The sequence below is a fragment of the Macrosteles quadrilineatus genome, unplaced genomic scaffold, assembly GCF_028750875.1.
Source record: "Macrosteles quadrilineatus isolate MER2022 unplaced genomic scaffold, UCM_ALF_1.0 Scaffold_1__1_contigs__length_201487025, whole genome shotgun sequence".
Classification (NCBI taxonomy): domain Eukaryota; kingdom Metazoa; phylum Arthropoda; class Insecta; order Hemiptera; family Cicadellidae; genus Macrosteles; species Macrosteles quadrilineatus.
This window is the reverse complement of record NW_026542594.1, coordinates 69,037,383-69,063,035: the sequence shown is the minus strand read 5'-3', so window position 1 is coordinate 69,063,035 and position 25,653 is coordinate 69,037,383. Positions and strand designations below refer to the sequence as shown.

General features: G+C 34.9%; 1 protein-coding gene across 1 annotated transcript in view; it reads left to right on the top strand.

The window, feature by feature from the left end:
* Positions 1–25,653, top strand: part of LOC128983535 (dynactin subunit 4) — an 80,486-nt gene that overhangs the window by 41,544 nt on the left and 13,289 nt on the right. The window contains exons 5-8 of the mRNA XM_054402838.1: positions 9,403–9,571; positions 10,234–10,417; positions 17,839–18,031; positions 20,155–20,354. Of these exons, the coding sequence (XP_054258813.1) occupies positions 9,403–9,571; positions 10,234–10,417; positions 17,839–18,031; positions 20,155–20,354 (746 nt within the window). The remainder of the gene's footprint in view (positions 1–9,402; positions 9,572–10,233; positions 10,418–17,838; positions 18,032–20,154; positions 20,355–25,653) is intronic.

Here is a 25,653-nt window from a genome sequence, read left to right as displayed (position 1 = left end):
ATAAATAAAAATTAGACCCATTCCCATTGAACTGAAATCGCGCAAAAGGCCTAAAGTTGCAGGACTTTTCGTAAAAAAACGATTTTTCATGATTTTTAAACATATGCCAAAACCATAATTTTTTTAATTTAAATTTGTAATAGTGTGGAAACTATTCTAAATAGTTTACCAACCACGTAAATCATACTTTCAGACCTGGTATTCTTTTACTGTATTCGCGCAAAAGGCCGAAGTACAGTACAAGTAAGTTATTGTTTGTGCAATGTACGACTAACTAAAAATGGCATTTTCTATATCTAATGAGTGTAACACATTAAGGTTTGTATTAAGACACTAACAAGTGATATTCAAACAAATGTATTAGCCAAAAACATCATGTTACACTACACAATACATGTTATTTTGATAGGGAAAAGTTTATTTACATAGAAGCCCCTTTGAATTGTGACTTGAAATTAAATGCGGGCATCAGATTTCTTGATTTTAAAGTAGCTCTAATACATCCGTCTCGATTTTCATGCCCGCACACTTTTTCTGCTGATTCTGTAACCAGTTTTACACACCTCTCTACTGCCTGGGTGTGACATGGGAATTCGAGGTAGTTAAACTCTGGTAGGGCTTTGTCTTTCAATAAAGAAACAATATGTTCAGTTGGCATCTTAGACAGTAGTGGAGGCGGTGTTAACTTACAGGTTGACCAATCAATAAGTTCGGTGTAGTCGTTTGCACTAAAATTTATTGAAGGTACGATGAAGTCTCTGACGTATCCTTCAGCTGATGGCTCATTTCTGAATTTTAGGATTCTTGTGTATCCAAGTTCTCTAATGCTTGGGCTGTTATCCATTATCATAGCCAACATCATATTTTCAGGGTGGCAGAAAAATGTGTTCCTTTGAACTACTGGATCAATGATTTTCTTGATATTGTCCGTCAGATGTCTGGTTGTCTTCACTACCTTCAAAATATGCTTCGGTCCATCTTTCACAGTCCAGTATTTCTTGATGTCAAACCACACAGGTGCATATGTCTTCACTATGTAATTTGCAGGAGTCTGTAACTCAATTGTTGGACTAGTTTGGGAGACATACAATCTTAAAACCCGGTTAGCACAGGTAAGCCAACGAGAGTGGCTGATGGGTCCAGGATTCTTAGCAGCCAAATCTGGAGTACAAATTCCTGTGTTGACTGCTCTTACAATGTCTAAGAGATACTGCTGATCTTTACTCAGATTGGATTTTGCTATATCGATGACTTCTTCTGATTGAATCGGTTCAAAATCTACAACACGGAGTTTCACACAGCCAAGGAGTTGTTTTCCAATTGGACCGCTGAATGAAGCTGGCCCTGTTGTAGTTCCATCTAAGTGTTCAAATAAATGCCTATACGGCAACTCATTAAAATGTAGCAAACATATAAACCATTGCAAAGGACGGCAACACTTCATTTCTATGTTATGAACAACACCGTTTCTCCATCCAGTGTTTGTAGCTGTTCCATCACATCCGATGGACTCCACTGCACTCATATCAAATCCTTTACTGTCCAAGTGTTCGTAAATACTATCTGTAATTTCATTGCCGGTCCCTTTCTTTGGTGTGACGTGGCAAATGTATTTACCACCAGGCTCACTTATTACGCTAACATGTTCTTCTCTTATAGTTCTGCGGTACATTTTCGATCCAACCTTCTCGTGGGTTTAAAGTTTTATCTTTCCTCCCGTCGAAATAAATAGCGTTTACTTCTTTCATCTGATTGTCTTCTTCCTTAAATAATTTCCGAGTCTTCTCTTTTTCTCTTCTTATCTTGTTTCTGTCTATGACTTTTGCCATATTTTCGTCAGATATCATTCCCAAATCGTGCAAAACACCAGTAGCTATTGCAGCGGTGGCTCTGTCCGACACGCCAAACCTGTCACTCAACAAGGATGTTGTTGTCAACTTTGAACGCATTTGCGCAGGGGAAGAAGGCAGCGAAACCCCTACATAACCGGTGGGACACACGGGAGGGACTAAGGCTAACATATCTTTTAGTGTCAGCGTTCGCCACTAGAACTGCTAAGTTGAAAAAATTAAATTTTTTTTTTTTTTAATTTTTAGTTATAAAATTAACTTTATGAAATATTGTTTTAAAATTATAAAATTAATTTTTAATTTTTAAAATTAAACTGTCATAACATAACCAGACTTGCTGATAATATAAAAACTATATAAGATAAAAATCTAATTAATGATTACTTATAATTTTTAATTAATTATAAAATTAATTTTAAAATTTAGTTTTATAAAATTAAACTGTCATAACTAGTGATGGGTTGATTCCAAAATTATTCGATTCCGATTCCGATTCCGATTCTGAAATTTGGGATTCGATTCTCGATTCCGGGTTCGATTCCGAATACCATGGTTCAGGATGACAAAAAGGTTTTTAGAAATTAATTATTAAATAAAACCCAAACATTATTAGAACGAAACACACAATTTTAATGAGGATAAACACAATAATAATAATAATAATACAATAACAGTGAAAGAAAACGAATGAACGTAAACCGTAAAATTAAACCTACAGCACATTTTTTCAAACATTTTTAACAATGACTTTTACTTTTAAATATAGGCCTAGAGCTTATAGGCCTACAAGTTTACAATTACCACTCAACGTGAACAAAACTGATTTTAAAAATAATTTTAAAGGTTTTTAGAAATTAATTATTAAAACCCAAACATTATTAGAACGAAACACACAATTTTAATGAGGATACCGATGCAATGCTTCAGTTAGTAGCACGAATACTAGAAAAATACCGGTATGGATCATGAACATAAACAAATGACGTCGTTGGCCCGAATCCTATACGAATAGCATTGAACATATGTTTTGGGTTTGGCAGTTCCATTTAAGCAATGTGAAATTAATAATGTTTATTTTCGGGCCAAAAATGTCATTTTCACCACACTATGATGTTTTTGGCTGTATTACATACGTTAATTGGTGGCTGAAAGTTACGTTTTGCTGGTCATGCCAGCTGTCATCGTAATTTGGGGACCGAGCAGGTTTTTACAGGCCGGGGCCGCAAAATCAGCTGTCCGCTTACTTACTTAAACATGAATGCATTTTAAATACACAATCAAAATCCATAGCATTGCAATAGAATTGTGTTATTGTCACCGTTGCCTAGCAACTATTTATTTTTATTTTTGCTGAATTATTTATTCATAACCTTAAAGTTGTAGTTGTGTTGACTATCAGTGTGCATTATTATAGTGGTGAATAGTGGTAATAGGGTATAGTGCGGTGAAAAATAGCGTTCGTACCACGGACCGAAATGGTTTTGCAGCTCTCGATCGATTTAAGTTCTCGACTTCGTCTCGAACTAAAAAACTATCTCGAGCCGGCAAAACCTCATTTTCGGCCCTAGGTACGAAATATACTATTGTTTATGTTTATGATCCATACCAGTATTTTTCTACTTTTCTAGTATTCGTGGTTAGTAGCCTTGGTACCGCTGGTTGATCTAAATCGATGCTCATCCTTTCCTTGTATGTCTTGTGAGCTGTGACGCAATGCTTACTCGCTCCAGTCCAGTTTGCCCGAATCTCCAATTAATTACCATCGGTTAACTGTTTCTTATTGTACTAAGCCTCTGTATTGAGTTCGCATCTATTATTTCATTTGCAATACGCTCGCTCTAGTCTCGCTGACTTAGTGACGATACGACCAGAACTTGTTGTTTGCTCAGAGTTGCAAGCAAATCATTAGCAATCTGAATTTATTTTGTTTCTTTGTTGCTTTATATGACGTTTGTGGCTGATTTTAACCAATTTTATGAAAGAATCGAAGACAGTTGGAATCGATCCCAAACCCACGGAGATTCGAATCGAATGCTCAATTCGATTCCGGCGGTATCGAGAGTATTTTGGAATCGAGAATCGGAATCGGCCCATCACTAGTCATAACCTAACCTAACCAACCAAACTTGCTGATATGAAAAATTTGTTGACAAAAAGTTAGTGCTGCCAGCGGGATTCAAACCCGGGACCTCCAGAACACCAATCCGTAACGCTACCAACTATGCCACGAACGCCGCTGAAATCACAACGTTTCGTTACGGTAATCGTGTCGCCTCAAGAGAAGACATTAGCCACTAGAGATATGACGTCACTACACCTTTAGCCTTAGTCCCTCCCGTGTGCCTATTCCCTACATAACAGTCAGCATCTGATAAAGTGTTCCGTCTTTTATTTTTGTCATCACTGCAACCACTTACTGCACTTTTGCTTGTGCTGGGAATACTAGGGTCAAAAGTGGTTGGCGATTCTTGAGACAACAACTGTTCTCTTCTTTCTTCTCTCTTTTTTAATTTACTAGTTTCCTGTACATCTAAACTACCAATAGCCATAATTCTGGTTGTTCTTTGATCGTGCATCAATTTCAACTCTATGTCTGGAATCTTTTTACCTTTTTCAAATTGACATGCTACACTCAAAGGACAGGCCGTACTACCCTTACAGACAGTCTCACATGTGCAAGACAAAGTTATATTGCATTTACATGCAGCAATATCAAACAGTTTGGTTCTTGCGTTCTGCACGAAAACTTCAACTTTTTTCTTATAAAAATCTTTTTCACAGTCTCGATTATAAGATTTCTTTAACACAATATTGTAGTAAGACTGGACCACACACGAGTGTGTGTGACCATTGGGATTGTGGCCTTGTTGTAAATTTCAACTAGGGTATTTGAGTTCCTACGGAATCAGCAATAGCTGAAAATCCTAATTCTTTCTTATTATTAGGGCTAAATAACAAAGAACGTTTATACTTCTCATCCAAGCAACAGAGCAGCATGTCCTCATATGTAGGCAGCGATAATCCACTTAGTTCTTTAGGCACTCCGATGATAGGGCACGCAATAGACTGTCTTGTAATACGCGGTCTGTTTCGAGATGCCATCTCAAAACTACAAAATATAATTACACTTTGTCACAATGTTGGTTATAACACTGGTTGATTGCACTAACTTGTAGCATTGGCATTAACGCGGATGAGTTGCCACTGACTGACATCACTGCCCGCCTCGGTGTCACGTAGCCTGGTCGAGTCTATTGTCGCCGGCGGAAGGGGTGTAAGCTTTGTGGATAGCTAAGTAATACTATACTCTCGGCCTTTTGCGCGAATACAGCCAAGGAAAAACAGATATGAAAGTATGATTTACGTGTTAGGAAAACTATTTAGAATAGTTTCCACACTATTACAAATTTAAATGAATAACTTTATGGTTTTGGCATATGTTTAAAAATTTTGAAAAATCATGAAAAATTGGTTTTTTACGAACAATCCTGCGACTTTAGGCCTTTTGCGCGATTTCAGTTCAATGGGAATGAATCTAATTTTTATTTATATGCATTAAGGCCAGTCTTTAAAGCACTTTTTTGACTATTAGGAAAAAAAATTGAAAATTTTTTTTACGTATTTTTGAAAATTACCGGTTTTTATTATTTTTGCCTTTATTATGACGTCTATGCGCAAGTTTTCGTCTATGCGCAAGTTTTCCTCGCTATTAGAATTTGATTTTTAAAAAATTAAAAATTCGAGCCACTCTACTGTACAGCCTATTTTTTGTGTGAAAAACAGTCTCATTGTTTGCTTTTGTCGATGTTATTTTCAATAAATTATTTGAATCATCCCAAAGGTTTCACTCTGCTAAAGGCAAACATATTAAGTTATTGTTTGTGAATGAATACTGGTTTTCAAAGGTAGCTTTCTTCTTGTGATTAATGATTACAATAAAATGCTCCCCTGATTGGAATTTTGGAAATCGTCTTCATGAAATATGAAAGGGCATATAAAGGTGTGTTGAAATAAGCCTAGTTCATGGTAAAACCCGCTAAATTAGAACCCACGACCCAGTTATTATTTATAATTTTACTCCTTTTGTAAAGGTTTAACAAAGTTTGTATAAGGCATCCCATTGGCCAAACTTGACCCTATATTTGTTTCTGATCAACATAAAAATAGAAACTACTCTTAGTGGAAGTTTATGTGGTATTTCCTCCTTCGGGTATTACTCCTAAAGGTATGATTGACTTTACATATTCTATCAAAATTGGCCTATTTAAATGTTCAGTGGGTTCATAGTTTGGACCACACTCAAGTATTCATTTGCTTCTTCACACATTTTCAAGTATTTAATTGTTAATAGGACAACATTTTTTTTAGTTATTTACAGCTAAAAAAAGCTAGTCATCGGCTGATTCCTTACTCTTTCAGCTCAGGTTAGATTTCCATTACCCAGTTATCGAAACCAATCACGAAATGACTTTTCATCAGCATTGACATGCATATTTTTAGTTGGTTTAAGAAACGGAAACTACCTCTAGGTTTTACTGTAATATATGGATGCCCCCTTTACCATCTATACTATGCATGCCAGGCTATATTATTTGAACCATTTTTTATTCTTGGAGCAACAGGCAGTGTCTGGTTAAAATCTCCTACAAACAATATTTTTATTCCGCCCATTTGGAACGTGTCATAGTAATTATTTTATGAAAAAATATGCCCGTACAAACCTATTTCATCTTTATTCCCAGGCGTCAAATTAAATGTTAAATTTACAAAAAAAGTTAAGGATAAATCTTTACTATGTTTTAAAATAAAAACAAAGCAGAAGTTACCAACTTGAATCGTTGATTATTTAGTCAATGTGTTTATTTTATGTTAAACATTCCTTCTATAGAATAATAAAGTTTAAATGTGAAGAAATGTAAAATAATTTTACTAACTTCGTAAACGTATGTTTTCAAATAAAAATAAACAAAATTGAAGTGTTTTAAAAGGGTCAATTATACACATTATTTAACTTTTTATCAAATTTCCTGTTAAAATGTTTTAACATAATTATTTTTCAGCCATTCCTTTAATTTGAGTCATCTCCCATACACCAATTTGCAAATATTGCACAGTAAGACAATTGATTCCAACTTTCTAAGACGGTACTAAAAAGTCTTAATTATTATTGGTAACGTTATCCCTGGTTTTATATAGTATTAGTAAACAGCACATTGCAGAATTGACTGGCAAAATCCAAATGTAATATTGTTTACTGGCTTAATGATAAATCACAATAAGCTGAATTGAGGCAAACAAAAATCAGCAGTAAATGGCTTCTTATGCTGTTCTTATGGAGAACATTTTACGTTATATCTAGTTTTGTGTTACATTTTTGGGAATTTCACTATTTTTCCCACCGTCACGAGATTTAGACCTTTAATTTGAGCCCTCTCCCGTCATTCTACAACTTTCCAGTCGCCCATAATTTTGACGCAAAGAATCGCCTTACGTAATTAATATATAGATATAGTGACAAATAATGGTTCTTTATACCTGGTTTTAAAAGGCCTCCCACTTTGTTCTACATAGGTGCTCGGGCAATCGGCACATTTTATGCGGTATACACCTGTCTTCTCATACCTATCACCTTGTGGGTGTTAACCTTTAGATATGCTTTGTAGCTGATTGGATGTTTTAAAAGCCAGTTTGACACCATGTTTATTAATTTTCAAGTAATGGTAAAATTCTCAAAATTGAACTTAATTATTGTAGCCCCTCATAGTATCTTAAGAAGGTTGCCGCAAACCGATTTCAAATATCTCAAATGGTTGAATAGTTAAGGGGGGGTGTAAGTTACTTTTCAGCCACCCTGTATAACACATATTCAATATTGAATACACCACTATATCTATTAAAATTCATTTTCATAGCCCCAGGATTGCGTTAGTATGACAAATAATAATAGTTAAACATACCTCGCCAGACAATCCTTAACATGTAGTGTCGAAATTGCTCCATATGTTTTGGCGGCTATTTAAGCATCTCCGCTATCGTCAGGCAAACAAAAGGATCCACTTGATGTGTCGTCAGAATAAATAAAACACACATTTACACAAAACATAAAAAACAATAGTGATAGGCCTATCAACTACACGCATTGCCGTGGACATGGCAGGGGGGTCCGCGGAATTTGCTAACTCTGGAACTTGCTAACCCCATGTTAAACGACCTATCTTCAAATTTGGTCGATGAGAGGAACTCGCTAACTCGTTCGGTTTTAGAATTGGCTAACTCCGGAACCCGCTAACCCGCTCTAGGGCCAGGTTAGCGAATTCTGTCCTCGTATAGAAGTCGCTAACTTGGTCCCTCGGCGGAACTTGCTAACTCCCAATCAGAAGCCTCGCGCGCTGTCCAAGCATGAAGATTATTGGCCAGTGTTGCCGAAAGTGTAGTACCTACGATCGTATCGGTACCATAATGCGCCGCTACCCTGCACGTCTGTTCCAAATGACGCCACATTATACGTTCCTAATCCAGATACTCTTAAAACTGTTTAAGAACAGGTTGCACTCAAAGAAAACCTAGTATAGGAACGGTAGTACCTTTTAACCTCATTAGCCAAAATGGGTGGAATCAACTTCACGTTATCTGTCCGCAACTATAATAATAATATTGATTAAGAAATGAAACTGTTCTAAACTACCTAACCTAACCAAACTTGCTGTAACATTTCAAAATTCCTTTTGATAGCACAATTCTGAAATGAAACTGTTCTTAACTTACCTAACCTAACCAAACTTTCTGTATCATTTCAAAAATTCCTTTTGATAACAGAAATGGCTTTCACGCTCAATCAACTGTTCTAGAACGTTCAATCTTTAACTGATTATGCTCGTCTTTCTCTTCAAAATATAAACATTTTTAAAGGAACCTCCATCTTCAAAGAAATTTAATGTGAGCGAGTAAGTAATTCATAATGGCTTCTAGAGTAACTGTTCCCTTTGCATTATTTTGCAATACTGGAATGGGATCGGGTTGTGACGTCATTTTGATAGTTTTTGAATAGTCACTTCGTAATGTTTTTAGCCAAGTGTTTTTGCCACGGCCACCCTTAACTCCAGGCCACGGCCTGGTAGAAATGGCAACGTTGTAAGTGGTATTGTCTAGCGCCAAATGTCCTGGAACTGTAATTTTATTTATATAGATATCACACGTGATGATGTCGGGAAAATGTGGAAGTAGTGTTTTGGCTTCCTACCTCATCCATTGTATTTGTTAGTGAACAATTGTAATCTCAGGATACACAATTCATTCAGGTGAACATACTTAACAATAATTATGGGTAAAGCTAAACTGAGGTGTATGGTCAATACAACCAACACTGGTAGAATCAAGTAGAAAAGTAACTGTTAGACTTATGCTAATATTTTGTGGACGCCCTTCATTCATAGGCACATGTATGAATTTGTTATATTTAGTAAATTCTCTAGCTTTAATATGAATGTGTAAAGTCACTTGCTTCAAGTTTGTTTGTTCTTAAAGATGATGCTTTTTTTTACAATTTTTGCAGGAGCGGTATGGATTGTCAGGAATGATAGCACGTAAAAGAGCAGGATTGCCTAAAGTTCCATTGGGGAGGGATGCAGAAGTGAGCACTCCCCCACCCCCCTCTATAGCCTCAGACACAGTAGAGGACTTGCCTGAAACATACTTAACTACTGCTCCCAATCTAACTGAGGGTAAGTTTCTCCCCTGTCACTTCCTGCCTTATCATTCTTAATAGGTCGTATCTTGGTCATAAACATAACCAATGTTACCCGCTATGGCAGCAAAATCTTAAAAAAAACCCCTGCTGCAAAAGAAACATTACCATTATCTTCAGCTGTTGCGGCAAAATTCTGAATATCTCCATCGGTCATGGAAACATCATCATTGTGTTCCACAATTGCAGCTAAACCCTGAACATCATACACGGTAACTGGATCATTAATGCCGTCTTCCACGACCGCGGCTAAATCATCAACTTTTCCTGCGGTCGTGCGGACATTTTCATTGTCTTCCACAATCGTTGTGAAATTCTGAATAACTTCCTTAGTAATGGAAACATCATCACTATCTTCTGCAATGGCGGCAAAATATTGAACATATCCCGTGGTCTTGGAAACATTATTGTCATCATGTGCGGTCGCTCCAAAAGTGTGAAATTTTTATCGTGTGATCTTCTCAGTTGTGTTGGATATTAGAAATGTATATAATCTTGGCGATCGTTTCTTGATACCGATATCAATGTCCAAGAATCGAATATCAAGAATTGGTATCACATCCTTAAACTAAAGTTAAGTTAACTGGAGCAATTAAAAGAAATAGATGAATTTATGACAATTGGTTTGAAATGTTTCAGTAACGACCTTGAGCCAGCGTCTGAATCTGATAGACTCGCAGCCTTTCAAGACAGAGGACATGATCCCTCCTCACCGTCGTCTGTACATAAAACGTTCTCAGCGTTGCCGAGAATGTGAACACAATATCTGTAAGCCAGAGTTCATCCCAGGGTCCATCAAGTTTAAAATTCAACTCGCCGCTTAGTAAGTTGTTTGGATCCAAAAGTGTTTCCATTTTATTCCAGGGGACAGATCCTTGCTCATTTGTGGTTAATTGGGTTTCATGGTTAAAACAATATCGTAAACAGACATTTTATAGTTTATGAAAAACATTTTCATTACAAACCATAGACATTTGGTCGCTGAAGTAATAAACAACTCTGTAATGTAAAAGTATGCCATATAGTCCAGGACCTGACTAGGGTTCTGTGTGCATGTCGTGTATAGTGAATTTTACTTTTGCATTTCAATATAGGTGTCTTAGGAAGTGTTTTCCACTCAGGTGTCAAGTTCGCACCTGGTACGTTTTCGAGCTATGACGTCATCAAAATGGCGGCCATTGATTTTTTTAAATTGTATATTTCGCAAACTATTTGTCGGATCGGAATGAATGTTTTTTTGTTTGAAAGATAATTTTAAATGCTACCTGTTTTACATTTACACATTTGTTGTATGTTTAGTACATTCTTCGTAATTTTGCAAAAACCTGTATTTTTAAATATTTTTGAGTTATTTTTGTTTGTAACGTTTTATTGATACAATTTATAAAAAACCACCAATGAAAAAAGTTGTAGAACATTTAAAAATCTTTACAAAAATACCAAATTCGATATGTTTTACTCAAAAGATTACGTCAAGAAACTAGATAAATCTCATAAAAACACCAATTTTGGCGCAAAAACGCCTATTAGTCCGGCATCTAGGGCAGTTCGCAAGTCTTATAAAGACAGTTTCGCCATACAATGTTGATGTACATACAATGTTGTCTAAATAAGTGTTTTCAACTCGGGTGTCACGTCTGCACCCACTGCAGTTTCCGGTTATGACGTCATTAAAATGGCGGAAAGGGCTATATTAAAAATAACGATATTTTACATACCATGTATTGGATCGGAATGAACTTTTTTTTCTTTGAAAGATAAGTTTACATGCTATCTTTCTTACATTTGCACTTTTGTTTAATGTTTAGTACATTTTTCGTAATTTTGCAAAAACCTATATTTTTAAACATTTTTGTGTTATTTTTGTCGATAACGTTTTATTGATACAATATATCAGAAATAACTTATAGACAAAGTTGTAGCACGTTAAAATAGCTTTACAAAAATACCAAATTCGATATGCTTTACTCAAAAGATCACGTCAAGAAACTAGAAAATCGTACAAAACAACCTAATTTTGGGCAAAAACGCATATAAATCCGACATTGATGGCTGTGTTCGAGTCATATATAGACAGTTTTACCATTCAATGTTGATGTATGTGTCTAAAGAAGTGTTTTTAACTCGGGTGTCACGTCTGGACCCACTGCAGTTTCCGGTTATGATGTCTTAAAAATTGCTACATGTTACGATTTCACCAGCTATTTTACTTAAAATAAGACCATTACCCTCTTTTATGCAAATAAAAGCACAACAAATCAATGTAATTAGTCCATAGGAATGTTTCCACTATATAAATACCCCCGGTGCAGCAATCCTTTCGACTAAGCGAATTTCCATTTGCATGGATTGAGATTTATATGCGTTTTTGCGCAAAATTAGGTTGTTTTGTACGATTTTCTAGTTTCTTGACGTGATCTTTTGAGTAAAGCATATCAAATTTGGTATTTTTGTAAAGCTCTTTTAACGTGCTACAACTTTGTTTTTAAGTTATTTCTGATATATTGTATCAATAAAACGTTATCGACAAAAATAACACAAAAATGTTTAAAAATATAGGTTTTTGCAAAATTACGAAAAATGTACTAAACATAAAACAAAAGTGCAAATGTAAGAAAGATAGCATGTAAACTTATCTTTCAAACAAAAAAAAGTTCATTAAGATCCAATACATGGTATGTAAAATATCGTTATTTTTAATATAGCCCTTTCCGCCATTTTAATGACGTCATAACCGGAAACTGCAGTGGGTGCAGACGTGACACCCGAGTTGAAAACCCTTATTTAGACACGTACATCAACATTGAATGGCGAAACTGTTTTTATAAGACTTGCGAACTGCCCTAGAGGCCGGACTAATAGGCGTTTTTGCGCCAAAATTGGTGTTTTTATGAGATTTATCTAGTTTCTTGACGTAATCTTTTGAGTAAAACATATCGAATTTGGTATTTTTGTAAAGATTTTTAAATGTTCTACAACTTTTTTCATTGGTGGTTATTGATAAATTGTATCAATAAAACGTTACAAACAAAAACAACTCAAAAATATTTAAAAATACAGGTTTTTGCAAAATTACGAAGAATGTACTAAACATACAACAAATGTGTAAATGTAAAACAGGTAGCATTTAAAATTATCTTTCAAACAAAAAACATTCATTCCGATCCGACAAATAGTTTGCGAAATATACGATTTAAAAAAATCAATGGCCGCCATTTTGATGACGTCATAGCTCGAAAACGTACCAGGTGTGAACTTGACACCCGAGTGGAAAACACTTCCTAAGACACCTATATTGAAATGCAAAAGCAAAATTCTCTATACACGACATGCACACAGAATTCTAGTCATGTCCAGGACTAAATCTTTCCCGGAACGTACACCACTTTCAGTGTTCGTTTACGATTTATTCAATCTCTTTGCTTTATCTTTAGGTCTAATCACATATTGTTTGGTATCATTGGAAAGGGTATAGAATCATCTGCAACTTTTGCAATGGGTGGTATTTGATTTTATCAGCGGTTAAGAAGTTATAAGCAAAACAATAAATATAATAATAATAAAAAACATGTTTTTTAATATAGTGAGATAAATATTAAGTTTACAACAAAAGTGTAAATACAAGAAAGATAGGGTGTAAAAATATCTTTCAAACAAAAAATAAATCATCCTGATCCATTAAACGGTTCGCGAAATATACGCATTCAAAAATTGCTGAGCCGCCATCTTGATGACGTCATAGCTCGAAAACGTACCAGGTGCGAACTTGACACCCGAGTGGAAAACACTTCCTAAGACACCTATATTGAAATGCAAAAGTAAAATTCACTATACACGACATGCACACAGAACCCTAGTCAGGTCCTGGACTAATAAGGCCAATGTTAAATTTTAAAATGAATTGTGTAACGAAATATGAATTTTCCTGAGTTAGTAGCTGTCGTCGATCACGTTTTTAAGGCTGTAAGTCCTAATTCCAAAATTTACTCAAAATCCTGCTGGATTTTGATTTCCTGCTGAAAAACTTTTTACAGATAGACAGATATACAAAAAGACTTTGCTCGCATTAGAGTATAGGATTGTAAGAACCACATTTTGACCCTATCATCTCAAATAAAGTGATCACTTTGTAACTTTGTGTAACCCAACTAGAGGTGTGCGGATAGTGAAATTTCATTTCGGATCGGATAGTTGAGGCTCGGTTCGGATCGGATTGGATATTGGGAGGTTCGGATTCGGATATTTTCGGATTCGGATAGTTCGGCGCGGTTAATAATAAGCTGCATATGTATTTTTAACCTATAAAACAATGTTAAGCTGTGTAAATAAACTTAAATGACGATTTTGAACTATAGAATTTCAAATTAGCCAAGTCAACAGTTTTCTCTCTCTTGAAAATCACAATTCACAACATTTATTTTCAAAAGTTGGTTGCTTGAATTAAGTACACTAACAGCCGAAATGTTCACACAACACCATAGCTCAGCAGGACTGATGTCAAACGTTTGGGTTTGTTTACTTGAGGTTATGTTTTATCTTGTTTCCTGGTTCTCACAAGCCAAGGAGTTCGATCTCAAGTTTATTTTCACATTGTATTTCCTTACATTTTTGGAACGGATTATTGGCCTTAAGTGGCATTTTGCGGGTTTGCCAAGTTTAGAAAACATCACTAATGCACTAAGATGGGCTCTAGCTCACAATTTGATGTTGGGCAATTAAATTAGACTTTATAACTGTGTAAAAGGTGTGTATCCCTGAATTTATAAATTGCATTCTACACTTATTCACTGCCAAACATAATTCAGTAGAACCTTGATGAACCGAGAATTACACTAGCCTACATAACTTCATTACCCCAAGTAAAATACCAAGATAATTTTTATAATTGTATTTGAATCTGAATCATATAATCTTAGTTTGTTAAAAATGGATTGTATGTTCAACAATAATTGCAGTCCATTATTGTTAAGCAGTATGGTCCCAAATTATTGTTTTTGATTTTAAAACATCACAGTTCATTTGACAAAATTAGTTAAAGCAGCCCAATGTCAAGTCACGATTGTGCAATAGTTTGTTTACAAGCTTTCTCCAGTCCACGGGGGAGGGGAGGGTCTGATAAGCCGTCTATTGTTCACCCCCAAGAAGGTCCGACCCTCATTAGTGCCGCTCGGCTGCACTCAGTGGGGAACCCAATACCACAAATCAATCTTTTAAATGAATACAAATATTTGTAATAATTGTTTTATTAATATTCACCTTGAAATTTCAATAAATTTGGTGTAAAATTTGACAAAAATCGGCCATTTTGACCGATTATTAATACAGTACCAAATACCAATAAAGTAGTACATTCATTGGTAATTAAATAATAGGTAAAAATTAACCAATTTTCGTCAAGTTTTACCCCCCTGCTGTGCGCTATGTCACAAAAGCTGATAACGACATGGGTGATTAGTAACCATGGCAACTTGTTGAATGCGTGATGAAGGGAAACCCAAGAAATAGAAGATCAAAGAGAAAGAATAACGACGTTCGTATCTTTATACCCTTTTTACAATTTCCGTTATTGTTATCTTTATGTAAGATTTTATGATTTTGTTTTATAGGTTTATAAAATAATTCTTTTTAACTACGGGAATATCAATTTATAATTATTTATCAACGTGCTACTATTCTGAAACAGCAATACCGGATGCATAATAAAGGTCAATGACCTAAAATATCAAGATTGTGCAATATTGTATTTTGATGTTGAAATTAAAATCACGACAAAAGTTTGTATATATCCATGGTCCCTATAGTTTTAAAATTTAATATGTACACAATCAATGCTAAATAATCGTGGTTAGTTCTAACTTTATTTTTTATTATTCAAAGTTTCTACACAGTAAGACAATCCAAAGTCAAACCGGGCAATGAATACCCAAAAAACAATGTATCTTGTCCTGTGATTGGAATACCACTCGCCGGCCAGTCCTTTAGGTTTAGGGAAGTAGTGCAAGTCTATATATAGCTTCAAGGTCTTACCCACCCCTTCCCCCTCCGGTCCTACTTGACTCACTACCCGCGCTCCTTTCGAGGCCATTGCCCAACCCCTCCCACCCTTCTATTGTGTTGCCTTTCTATTGTTTCTATTCTGACTTTTTTTTCGGGAAACATTAAATCTATTGTTTACGTAACATCACAGTAGTAGGCTAGATTTTTCTACTTTGAAACAGTACTGTAAAAAAAAACTATTACGCAGCACCCCTAGTATCAGGAGCGAGACAAGCACGAGTTGACTTTCATTTGACCATGGTAGTTCTTTTCTGCTTTATGTCTGTTCGTTCCAGACGAATCTAATCGTAAAGCAAAACAGCCGATAACGACTAAACTAGCTATCAGTATTGCATCATACGGCTTCTTTGCCATTTGCTGTTAGGTCATTGGAAACGTATTGCTGTAATTTTGTCCTGGGAAACTAATGGTGGCTATGGAGATTTAGTTTTCTGTCCAAAACGTCAAAATATATTGTCTATCCGAAAAAGTCGGATATATAACGGATAGTGTCGGATATCGAATCCGACCCGATTTTTCGGATATCCGCACACCTCTAAACCCAACACAACAATCGACACCCTATCCACTTAAGTTGCTACATAAAGGGCGGCAACAAAGTCTTCTTTTTTCTTGTACCAAATTAGTGGTACAAATTTCACGCACTATTGTGTTTCAGAACAGCTTTGATTATACGTTCATTTTTATTAAAGACCACTTAGCTAACGTGTAACTTAACTTTTCATTTGTATCTTTTTAAGAGCTTTAATTCAAGCTTTCACCGTAGTTTCTAACTTGTTCTGTCCCTGAAATAAAGTGCCTTTACAAAAACCATAACAGATTTTTTTGATTGACAAAAAATTTTAAAACTTTTAAATATGCTTTATATAATGTTCTAAAAGCTATCAAAATTTCATGACGATTAGATCAGTAGTTTTAGCGAATTTCCCATATAGGGAATAAGCTATTACCGTAGGTCTCATGGTGAGACCTAGACCCGGGACCGATTTACTTTTTCGTTTTGAGGTCCCCAGAGGCCAAAAACACCATCCGTTCAAATTCATATATATATATATATATATATATATATATATATATATATATATATATATATATATTTATATATGTGTCCGTTAGCGCGATAACTCAAGCAAAATTGATCCGATTTAGATGAAATTTGGTACAAACGTGTAAACCTACATTTATTCGAACGAGTTCGCGAACCAGCATAATCGGACCATGGGATCAGGGGTTAATGGGGGGTTGTATGGGGTGAAAATGGGTTTTTCTCATTTTTGACCCTAAAAACTTTAAATTTCTAAATTTCTCTCTAGACCATTTTGAAGAGCTTAAAAAAACAAATAATTTAGTATATTGAAGTGTTTTTGAATGTTCATTGACTACGGAGAAAATTTAAAAAATTGTAAATTGAAAATTCCAATGTTATTCTTATGGAGAATAAATCAACTGTTTTAGTTTGCTTGTTTATGGATATATTTTAATCAAATTTGGCAATTTGGTTTATTTCATACTAAGCTATCAATATTTCAATTGAAAAAACACACCTCAACATCTTCCCCGTAGCAGCAAACCTAACTACTCACTAAAATTAATGTTATTTAAATAGGAAATAAATCTGAAAATTTATAGGGAATATTTTAGAAGAAATCAAGCCGGGTAAATGGAAATTCGCTTAGTATGCAGATTTGCTGCAACGGGGATATTTTTGTTATAAAAAGTTAAAGTCGCTCGTTGTTGGAAAAGTGCTGAAAAACCTGTACTTTTTCATTTAATCCGTTGAAAGGCTGAGTTGAAACTGCATAACAAATTTGAAACCAACACACATAAAGGCAGAAATAAATTTGTAAAAATATTATGTAACTTGTATTTTTCTAAGTCTACTGGTTACGTTGCAATAAAAGCTCAAACTCGAGTATTTATACTTTTTGACTTTACAGTTAGACCAGCTTGCTTCCCAGTGCTCAGATGCTGAACTGCTTTATATTTGTAAAAGTGACAAGAATAAGAACTAGTACTGTAATTTAAATGCCAAACCCAATTAAAATGTTATCTATTATCTAAGTATTTCAATTAAATTTCAAAATCCTCCAAGGATATTATTAATAACTTAGTAATATTTATTCAATAAGGTGGTGAGAACTGCTTCTCTAATAAAGATCTATCTTTACTAGTAGTTTGTGTTGATAGCTACCACTTGCCATCAGTGCGTATCTTGACAGTGGAACCACTACGGGCCGGTCGACCCTGTGAGATCATCCTTAAGTTGACCAACCCTACGCAGCACCTTACCTCGGTGCAATTCTGTCCACTTCCCACGGAAGAGGAAGAGCTGCGCGATCTTGAGATTGAGATGGTTCGACTCTTCAGTAAAGATGGAACTGTAAGTAAGAAGAACAGTGTTTGGATTGTACTGTAAAAGAGCTGTGTCTATGCAAACATACCACATTCATAATTAACACAAAAAAAATTTGATAACTAAATGCCACTTTTTTGATCAAATGTTTTTAAGTGTAAAAAAGTAGGGGTCTGTGGTGCCCTGAAAAATTCAGTACGGTATGGTACAATTCTGTTCTATTTTCCACCATCGGTTCAGTAGTTTTCCTCAATACAATTCGGTACAGCCTACAGTAATTAATTACCTACTTTCAATTCACTATTGTTGTCAAAAAGTAGTTTTTTCCTAGTCAAAGATTAATACTTGTGGGACAAGCGAGATTGCACAAAAGATTTACAAAGTTACCACACAATGTTAGCAGGCGGCTTGAAGACACGATGTAATTAAGTATAGTTTAAATAGGAACACGATAGCCTTAGCAGCTGACAAAGTCATAATCCCACTTATTATAATTCTCATTAAGTTACATAGAACAACGGAGTATTCAGTTTAGATATAACTTTTTCTAGGCTATAGTACTGTTAATAATAATGCGCTATAAGTTTATAACCAGAGCAGTAAGATTATAGATATTGTACAACATTATAAATTAATTTTATATTACTGAAGTCTCTTTTTACTTACTTAACCTCCGGTCTTTCATTTCGTCAAGCTATTGGCCATCTGTTGAATGTAATCAGCTGAAACTATGGATGTGTTTGTACCAAAATATACACTGCACCACTGTATGTTTTTTAAATATTAATTTAAACATCCTGTTACTGTGTTGATTAGAATAATGTTTTATTTTATTCATTGCTTTAGACAATAATTGTTATTGCACTAGCAGGGTACCTGTTCTTCCCATGGGGTTGGGAAGGTATAAAGTGCTTATTGAAGTTTTACTCAAGCTCTGCGTTTGCAATGGGGGAGGACATGGTTTGAGAAAGTTTTTTTCTTTAAATTTACGTTATGCTATAGTATAACACATTTACCATAGCCATAATGTTCTACCACTGCACCTAAGCAATAGAAAAATATAAATTAATCATCAAACATTCCCACAATATCACAAATTATTAACACGACACTCCACCTCAGATTTGCAATTAATACGATGGCTCTTTTTTTGAAGCCTAAACGCTCTTTTACAATCGTAATCCATAGGAAAGATGGCGATGAATGAGGCCATAACAGGCCATGACTAGGTCTTGTGTTGAACATGAAGGCTTGAGATTACGTAAGGTAAAAATCTCTTTTGCAATTTTTGGACAGATGTTTTCTACATGATCTTGCCAGTTAAGCACTCTATCCCTAAGAACTTTTTGGAATCAACCTTTTTCAGGCAGGTATCATCCACCATTACAGTTGGCGTTGACTCGTCATCATGGCGGCAAAGGGAAAAATTTATGTACGTTGTTTTTGACTGATTCGTGTTCAAATTTTGACCCAAATCAAAGACCCTTAAGATCTTTGATCTGCAAGTTGACACCTGGACGTACTGGGTTTTACCCGCAAAGTAAGATCCCAGCCACAGAATTAGGACTTCACGAATGCCACAGAGTCCAGTTTCCACGCAAAAAAAAAGTTTAAACTTATGAAATTAAGTTTAATAAAAGTTGGTGTAAAACTTACAAAATTCAGAGAGATCAGTGAGTAGGCCTACCGAAAAGACAATACTTATTAATAAGAACTTAAAAATGAAAAATTAACTTTTTGTAATAAAATATTACTAGATAAATTAATTGTGAAATAAATACATCTGTAAATAAAAACTCATTATAAATTAGATTCATTAGATTCATCTATACATCGGGACGTAATCGATGCATCGGTTTTTCCTTTTCATCGGGACCAAATCGATGCATTGAGACCAAATCGATGCATCGAGACTAAATCGATGAATTGAGACTAAATCGATGCATCGGTATTACAATGCAAGCTGAATCAAAATTTAGATGCATTTTCAATGCTTCACACACCACTAGTCTTGGGAGTATATTATTTTTTGGTCGGCCTCATACTGTTCAGGTAAGTTTAAAACAACAGATGAAGCAAATGTACAATGACCACATTAATGTTAAATGTTGCCATCAGGTATTGTAAGCTTTCCTCTGTTGGTTGTACAGAAGCCAGGAGGAGGCAGGGACAGTCTAGTGCTACCATCCATAGGCCAGCAGTCGTCTGTGCCGCTAACTCCACGACGTGTGCAAGCCACACTGACAGCTGCACTGTCATTACCTCCAGGAGGTGTCATTCTGCCTCCGCGGGATGATGCTGCTGAATACGATGACTCTGGGGATACTCATAACTTTGGAGATGATACCAAGTATGTACTTAGCTGGGGAATCGTAAGTGTAACACTGTGTATTTGTCATAACCAGGGGGGCGGACAACCCAGGGTACCAGCGTAAGGGTGGTGACAAACATTTTTAAGAAAAAATCAAAGTTCGTTGAGATAAGTGCACCTAAAGTATGGAAACTTCAGGTGTGAGAGCGGTTTGTTTATTGAGCCAAACTGAGCTAATAGCCTTGTTAACATGTTTACTTGTTGAATTGTTTATGTTTACTTACAGATTGTGATTTAATAAACTTACTTGCTATTTCCTTATACAAAATGTGAACTTTTATTAGTAAAATTAGTGGAATCAACAATGGCGATGAGTAAAATGGTAAGTAGAAAAGAATTTGACTTATGTCCAAAGAAAGGGAAATTAATAGAACTACGCTTGAACAAACTCAAGGATGATTTACCAACATGTGAATATTCTCAAGATACATGCACTTACTACATATATAAACTTTTAGCAATATGGACTGAAATTGAAGTTACACTGTCAAATATTGATCTTCACACGAATTCAGTAGAAAGTGAATTCGAAATTCGATGGCAGTTAGAAAAAATATAGAGGGATAGAGACATTTCTTGAAGTAGAAAAGAAATAGCCCAGTCAATCTAGGTTTTTACCCGGAAATGCGAGATATAAAGCTAATTTTTTGCACAGATGTCCGTTATGGTATGTAAAATCACACCCTAAAAGTCCCCGCCCGTCCCCTGTGTGCTTCTCCCATTTTAGCGAAATTAAGGGGGGGAGGGGGCGCAACTTATTTAAACGTGTCCGTGAACGCGATAACTTGAGTAATTTTGGTCCGATTTTGATTAAATTTTGCTTGAATTTGTAAGATGGGATATTCTTAAATGAGTTGGCAAATCAGCATGATCGGACCATGGGAACCATGGGATTCGGTTTTATGGGGTAAAAATTGAATTATCTCATTTTTGACCCTCAAAAAACAAACATTTCTAATTACTCTCTGAACCACTTTAAAAAGCTTAAATAATCAAATATTTTAGTATATTAAAGCGTTTTTGTGAGATTATTGGTTACGAAGAAAATTCCAAAAAATTATAAATTTAAAATTCCCATGTTATTCTTAAGGAGAATAAGTTAGCTGTTGTAGTTTGCTTGTTTACGTACATATTTTCATCAAACTTGGCAAATCAAGTTAATTTATACTAAGCTATTGATATTTTACTAAAAAAACTCATATCGTTACCCTCCCTGTAGCAGCAAACCACGTACTTGTTAGGCATAATGTTATTTAAATAGACTTTATTAAAAATCCAATTGGGCAAATGTAAATTCACTTAGTCTGCAGGTTTGCTGCGGCTGGGGTATTTTCATACAAAGTTCCACTGTCCTAAATTTACTTTATCAATGGTTTTTGTCAAAACAACACTTAATTTCCCCCTTAAAAAGTATATTTAAGCTGGCAATAGTACAAATTAACTCCAGAATAAACTTGGACCATGGTCTAAAAACATAACATAAGCATGGTATTCAATAAATAATGTACAGGATACAGTAATATTTAACAGTTTTTCTATTATATATTTTAAGTACCATGAGAAAAGATTACTAACATAAAATAAAGTTTGTTCTTTAGATGTATAGTAGTAGGCTATATCCATATTTTCCATCTAAAAAGGCGTCCATGATAAAAAGGTTACGTGACGAGACCACCCCCCACCACCGTGCCAGGCCAAACCGAACACTTCCGAATCATACCGAAAATAGGTGAGGTCCTTTAGAACACCGAGTATCATCTGTCTGGAAACGGTAGAATTAAAATCGGAACGGAGCTAAGGAGCAATTTCTTCCAATCCCGAGCCCTCTTTAAACACTGATAGGAACTGAATAATCATTTAATGATGTTATGTAATTAATTAAGTATTATGAATTATTTGTAGACTAATTTTTAACAGTTTCAAATACCTACATATAAGTCAAACTAATCCTTCGATCTTCCTCAATATATATAATATCCTGATCAAAAAATTCTCCTTTGTATCCTGGAAAATAAATTATGAAAATCAATCTTCCGATATTTAGGCAAACATTCTAAATAAATGTTGAAACATACTTTATTGTTAAATGCAATATGTGAAAATATATTTTTTTACTTTTCTATAAACAATGAAGTCAGTATATATATTTTTTTAAACATATACCTCATTCTAATTATTACCTACTGTTAGTATCTATCCGTAGTATTATCTAAATTTATTGACCAAATAAATAAATGTATAACAATTAATAAAATTAATATTGTAACTATGTTACTCGTTATTTCCTTCTTTATAATAAAAATATAGGAAGAAAACAAAATTATGCCATTCTAAATATACAGGTTGGCCTATATAGAGCCATGAACAAAAATAGTAATTTATATGCCCAATGTTAAATTACTGAAGAAGATCTTCAAAACTTATTTCTTCTACAAATAATTCAACAATAATATTTAGATTTATTTACAAAGATCTATTTACAATCTCCTTCACCTTGGAAACTGGAACATAACAATTTAATGTTTGGTCTATTATGAGGACCAGGGCGTTTTGACAGCAACAGTGACGGTTCAGCTATGCTCTACGATTCGGAAGTGTTCATCACTGCGCGGTGGTGGGGAGTTGTTCCTCCAGAGAAGGTCTCGTTGCAGGATAATCAAATTTATGATTTTTGATTGAGTAATACAATATCTTGAGCTTAAATGATTCAAACAATCAATAGCTCAAATTAAATACTATAATTTTCTGATTAATTTGAGACTAAAACATATAGAAAAACATTAACAATACTGGAGCTATTGATTTTTACACATAGTAAAACCTTATGAAAAATAATTTTTATGACGTTCACCTTGCGTTTGCTTGAAACTTGTCCGATTTGAATAACTAATAGCTTAAGAAAGCCAGTATTTCACTGAAGGTTCTTAGATAAATATATATAGGATTGTAAAATTATAACTGGTGAAGGTACATCTTAAATTGAAGAGTTAAATAAATCACATTATGTGTTTCGGTCGAGTAGTACAGTAGGTAAATATTTGCCGATGCTTTATGTGAAAACTTGGCATGCATGCCTTCAATTTGAGACCTCGATCATGAAAATCGATCGGGTAGAAGAGCCAAACGAACTCGGAAAAACCAAATTTATCTTCCATAAGAAATACATGGGGAGCAAATTTCGTTTACGTATATGCCAATTGGGTTTATAGATAAATATATGCCGATGCTTGATGGCAAATCTGTGCGTGCATACCTTCAATTTGAGACCTCAATCAAGAAAATCGGTCGGGTAGAAGAGCCAAACGAACTCGGAAAAGAAAACCCAAATCTAACTCCCATAAGAAATACATGGGGAGCAAATTTCGTTTACGTATACGCCGAGTGGGTTTATAGATAAATATATGCCGATGCTTGATGGCAAGTCTGTGCGTGCACACCTTCAATTTGAGACCTCAATCATTAAAATCGGTCCAGTAGAAGAGCCAAACGAGCTTGGAAAATAAAACTCAAATTTAACTCCCTTAAGAAATACATGGGGAGCAAATTTCGTTTACGTATACGCCGAGTGGGTTTATAGATAAATATATGCCGATGCTTGATGGCAAATCTGTGCGTGCATACCTTCAATTTGAGACGTCAATCATGAAAATCGGTCGGGTAGAAGAGCCAAAGGAACTCGGAAAAGAAAAACCAAGTTTTTTTATGTATAAGATTCGCCCCCTCCCCCTTTTTTCTTTATAGCGGAAGAAGCACACAGGGGACGGTAGGGGACTTTTAGGATATGGTCAAGGATATCATAAAGAACATCTGTGCCAAAATTCTGCTTTATATCTCACATTTCCGGGTTTCCATGATTTTTTACCTAGATTGACTGGGCTAAAAAAGTACAATACACATGCAGCAATGTCTGCTTCTGTAACATCTCAAAATGTATGTGAAGAAATTATGCAAGTTGAAAATACTAAATTTCTTGGCCTTATCATTGATAGAAATCTAAGTTGGGATCTGGACGTGGATAATGTCTTAAAGAAAATTAACTCAGGAATCTATGCCATCAGAAGACTGTATTATCTCTGCGATATGAATGTATTAAAAAGTGTTTATTTTGCCAATGTTCAATCCCATGTTTCTTATGGGATCTGTGTCAACGGTGGAACATCTGCTCAAAATTTGACAAAGATACTAATTGGACAGAAAAGAGCATTAAGGGCCATATTAAACTTTAAGAACAATGAATCTGTCAAAACTTTCTTTACTAAATTTGAAATTTTGACTGTTTACAGCTTATACATTTTAGAATGCATAATGTTTGTAAAAAATAATATAAATAGTTTTATTACAAATAAAGATATCCACAGCTATAACACTAGGAATAAAAATAAAGTAGTATTACCAAATCATAAATTAGAATTGTTCAAAAGAAAAACTTCATACAACGGTATCAGATTCCTAAATCACATACCAGATCACATAAGAAGCATGCAGGATGATAGAGGTTTCAAAGTGAAATTGAAAGAATTTTTGATACAGAGGGCACTTTATTCATTTGATGACTTTTTAAAGTTTAGAACAGATAATAGATCTTAAAATTCAGACCAACCATTGCAACCTGGAGTAGTGTGATCAATACTGTCCTACTAATAATTTTGATTGTAGCCTACCTATTCATGTAATTATTTTAATGTTAATTGTTTGACACTATTCATGTAAACATGTATTTACAAATATGAATAAAGATCTTTTGATTTGATTTGATTTGATATGTAATACTACTAATACTAGTTAACTGCTCGTGCTTCGCCACGGGAATATTGTCAGCAATAAAAGATATAATAATTAACAATTACGGTTTATCTTTGTATTTTATTTAGGGGCTGCTTAATTTTTTTTTTACATGAAGTAGAACGGATATTTGGCCTGTATAAGAAGAGTTGTATGATCTTATATTATTCAAATCGTTTTTTGGACGTTTTTTTGTTTCTTTTGATACTTAATACTTTATTTGTAGTCCATGTAGCCAAGTTGATAAGATTTTCTATGAACTCAGAATGTTGATTAGGAGCTAATTTTACCTTCCCCTTTTGACAACATAAGGAGATTATACTTGTGTCCCTGTTAGTCTGCTCTGACTCTAAATTCATAGATTTGCAGTAGTCATGGTGGAAGTAAATAAGGTGTGCTACTGCCCATCGTGTCTAGGTGAGGGAGGTGCGGGGGGGGGGGGGGGTATCGTGACGTCATCTTGGGGGCAAACAGCCTCGCAGCCATAATCAAGCAG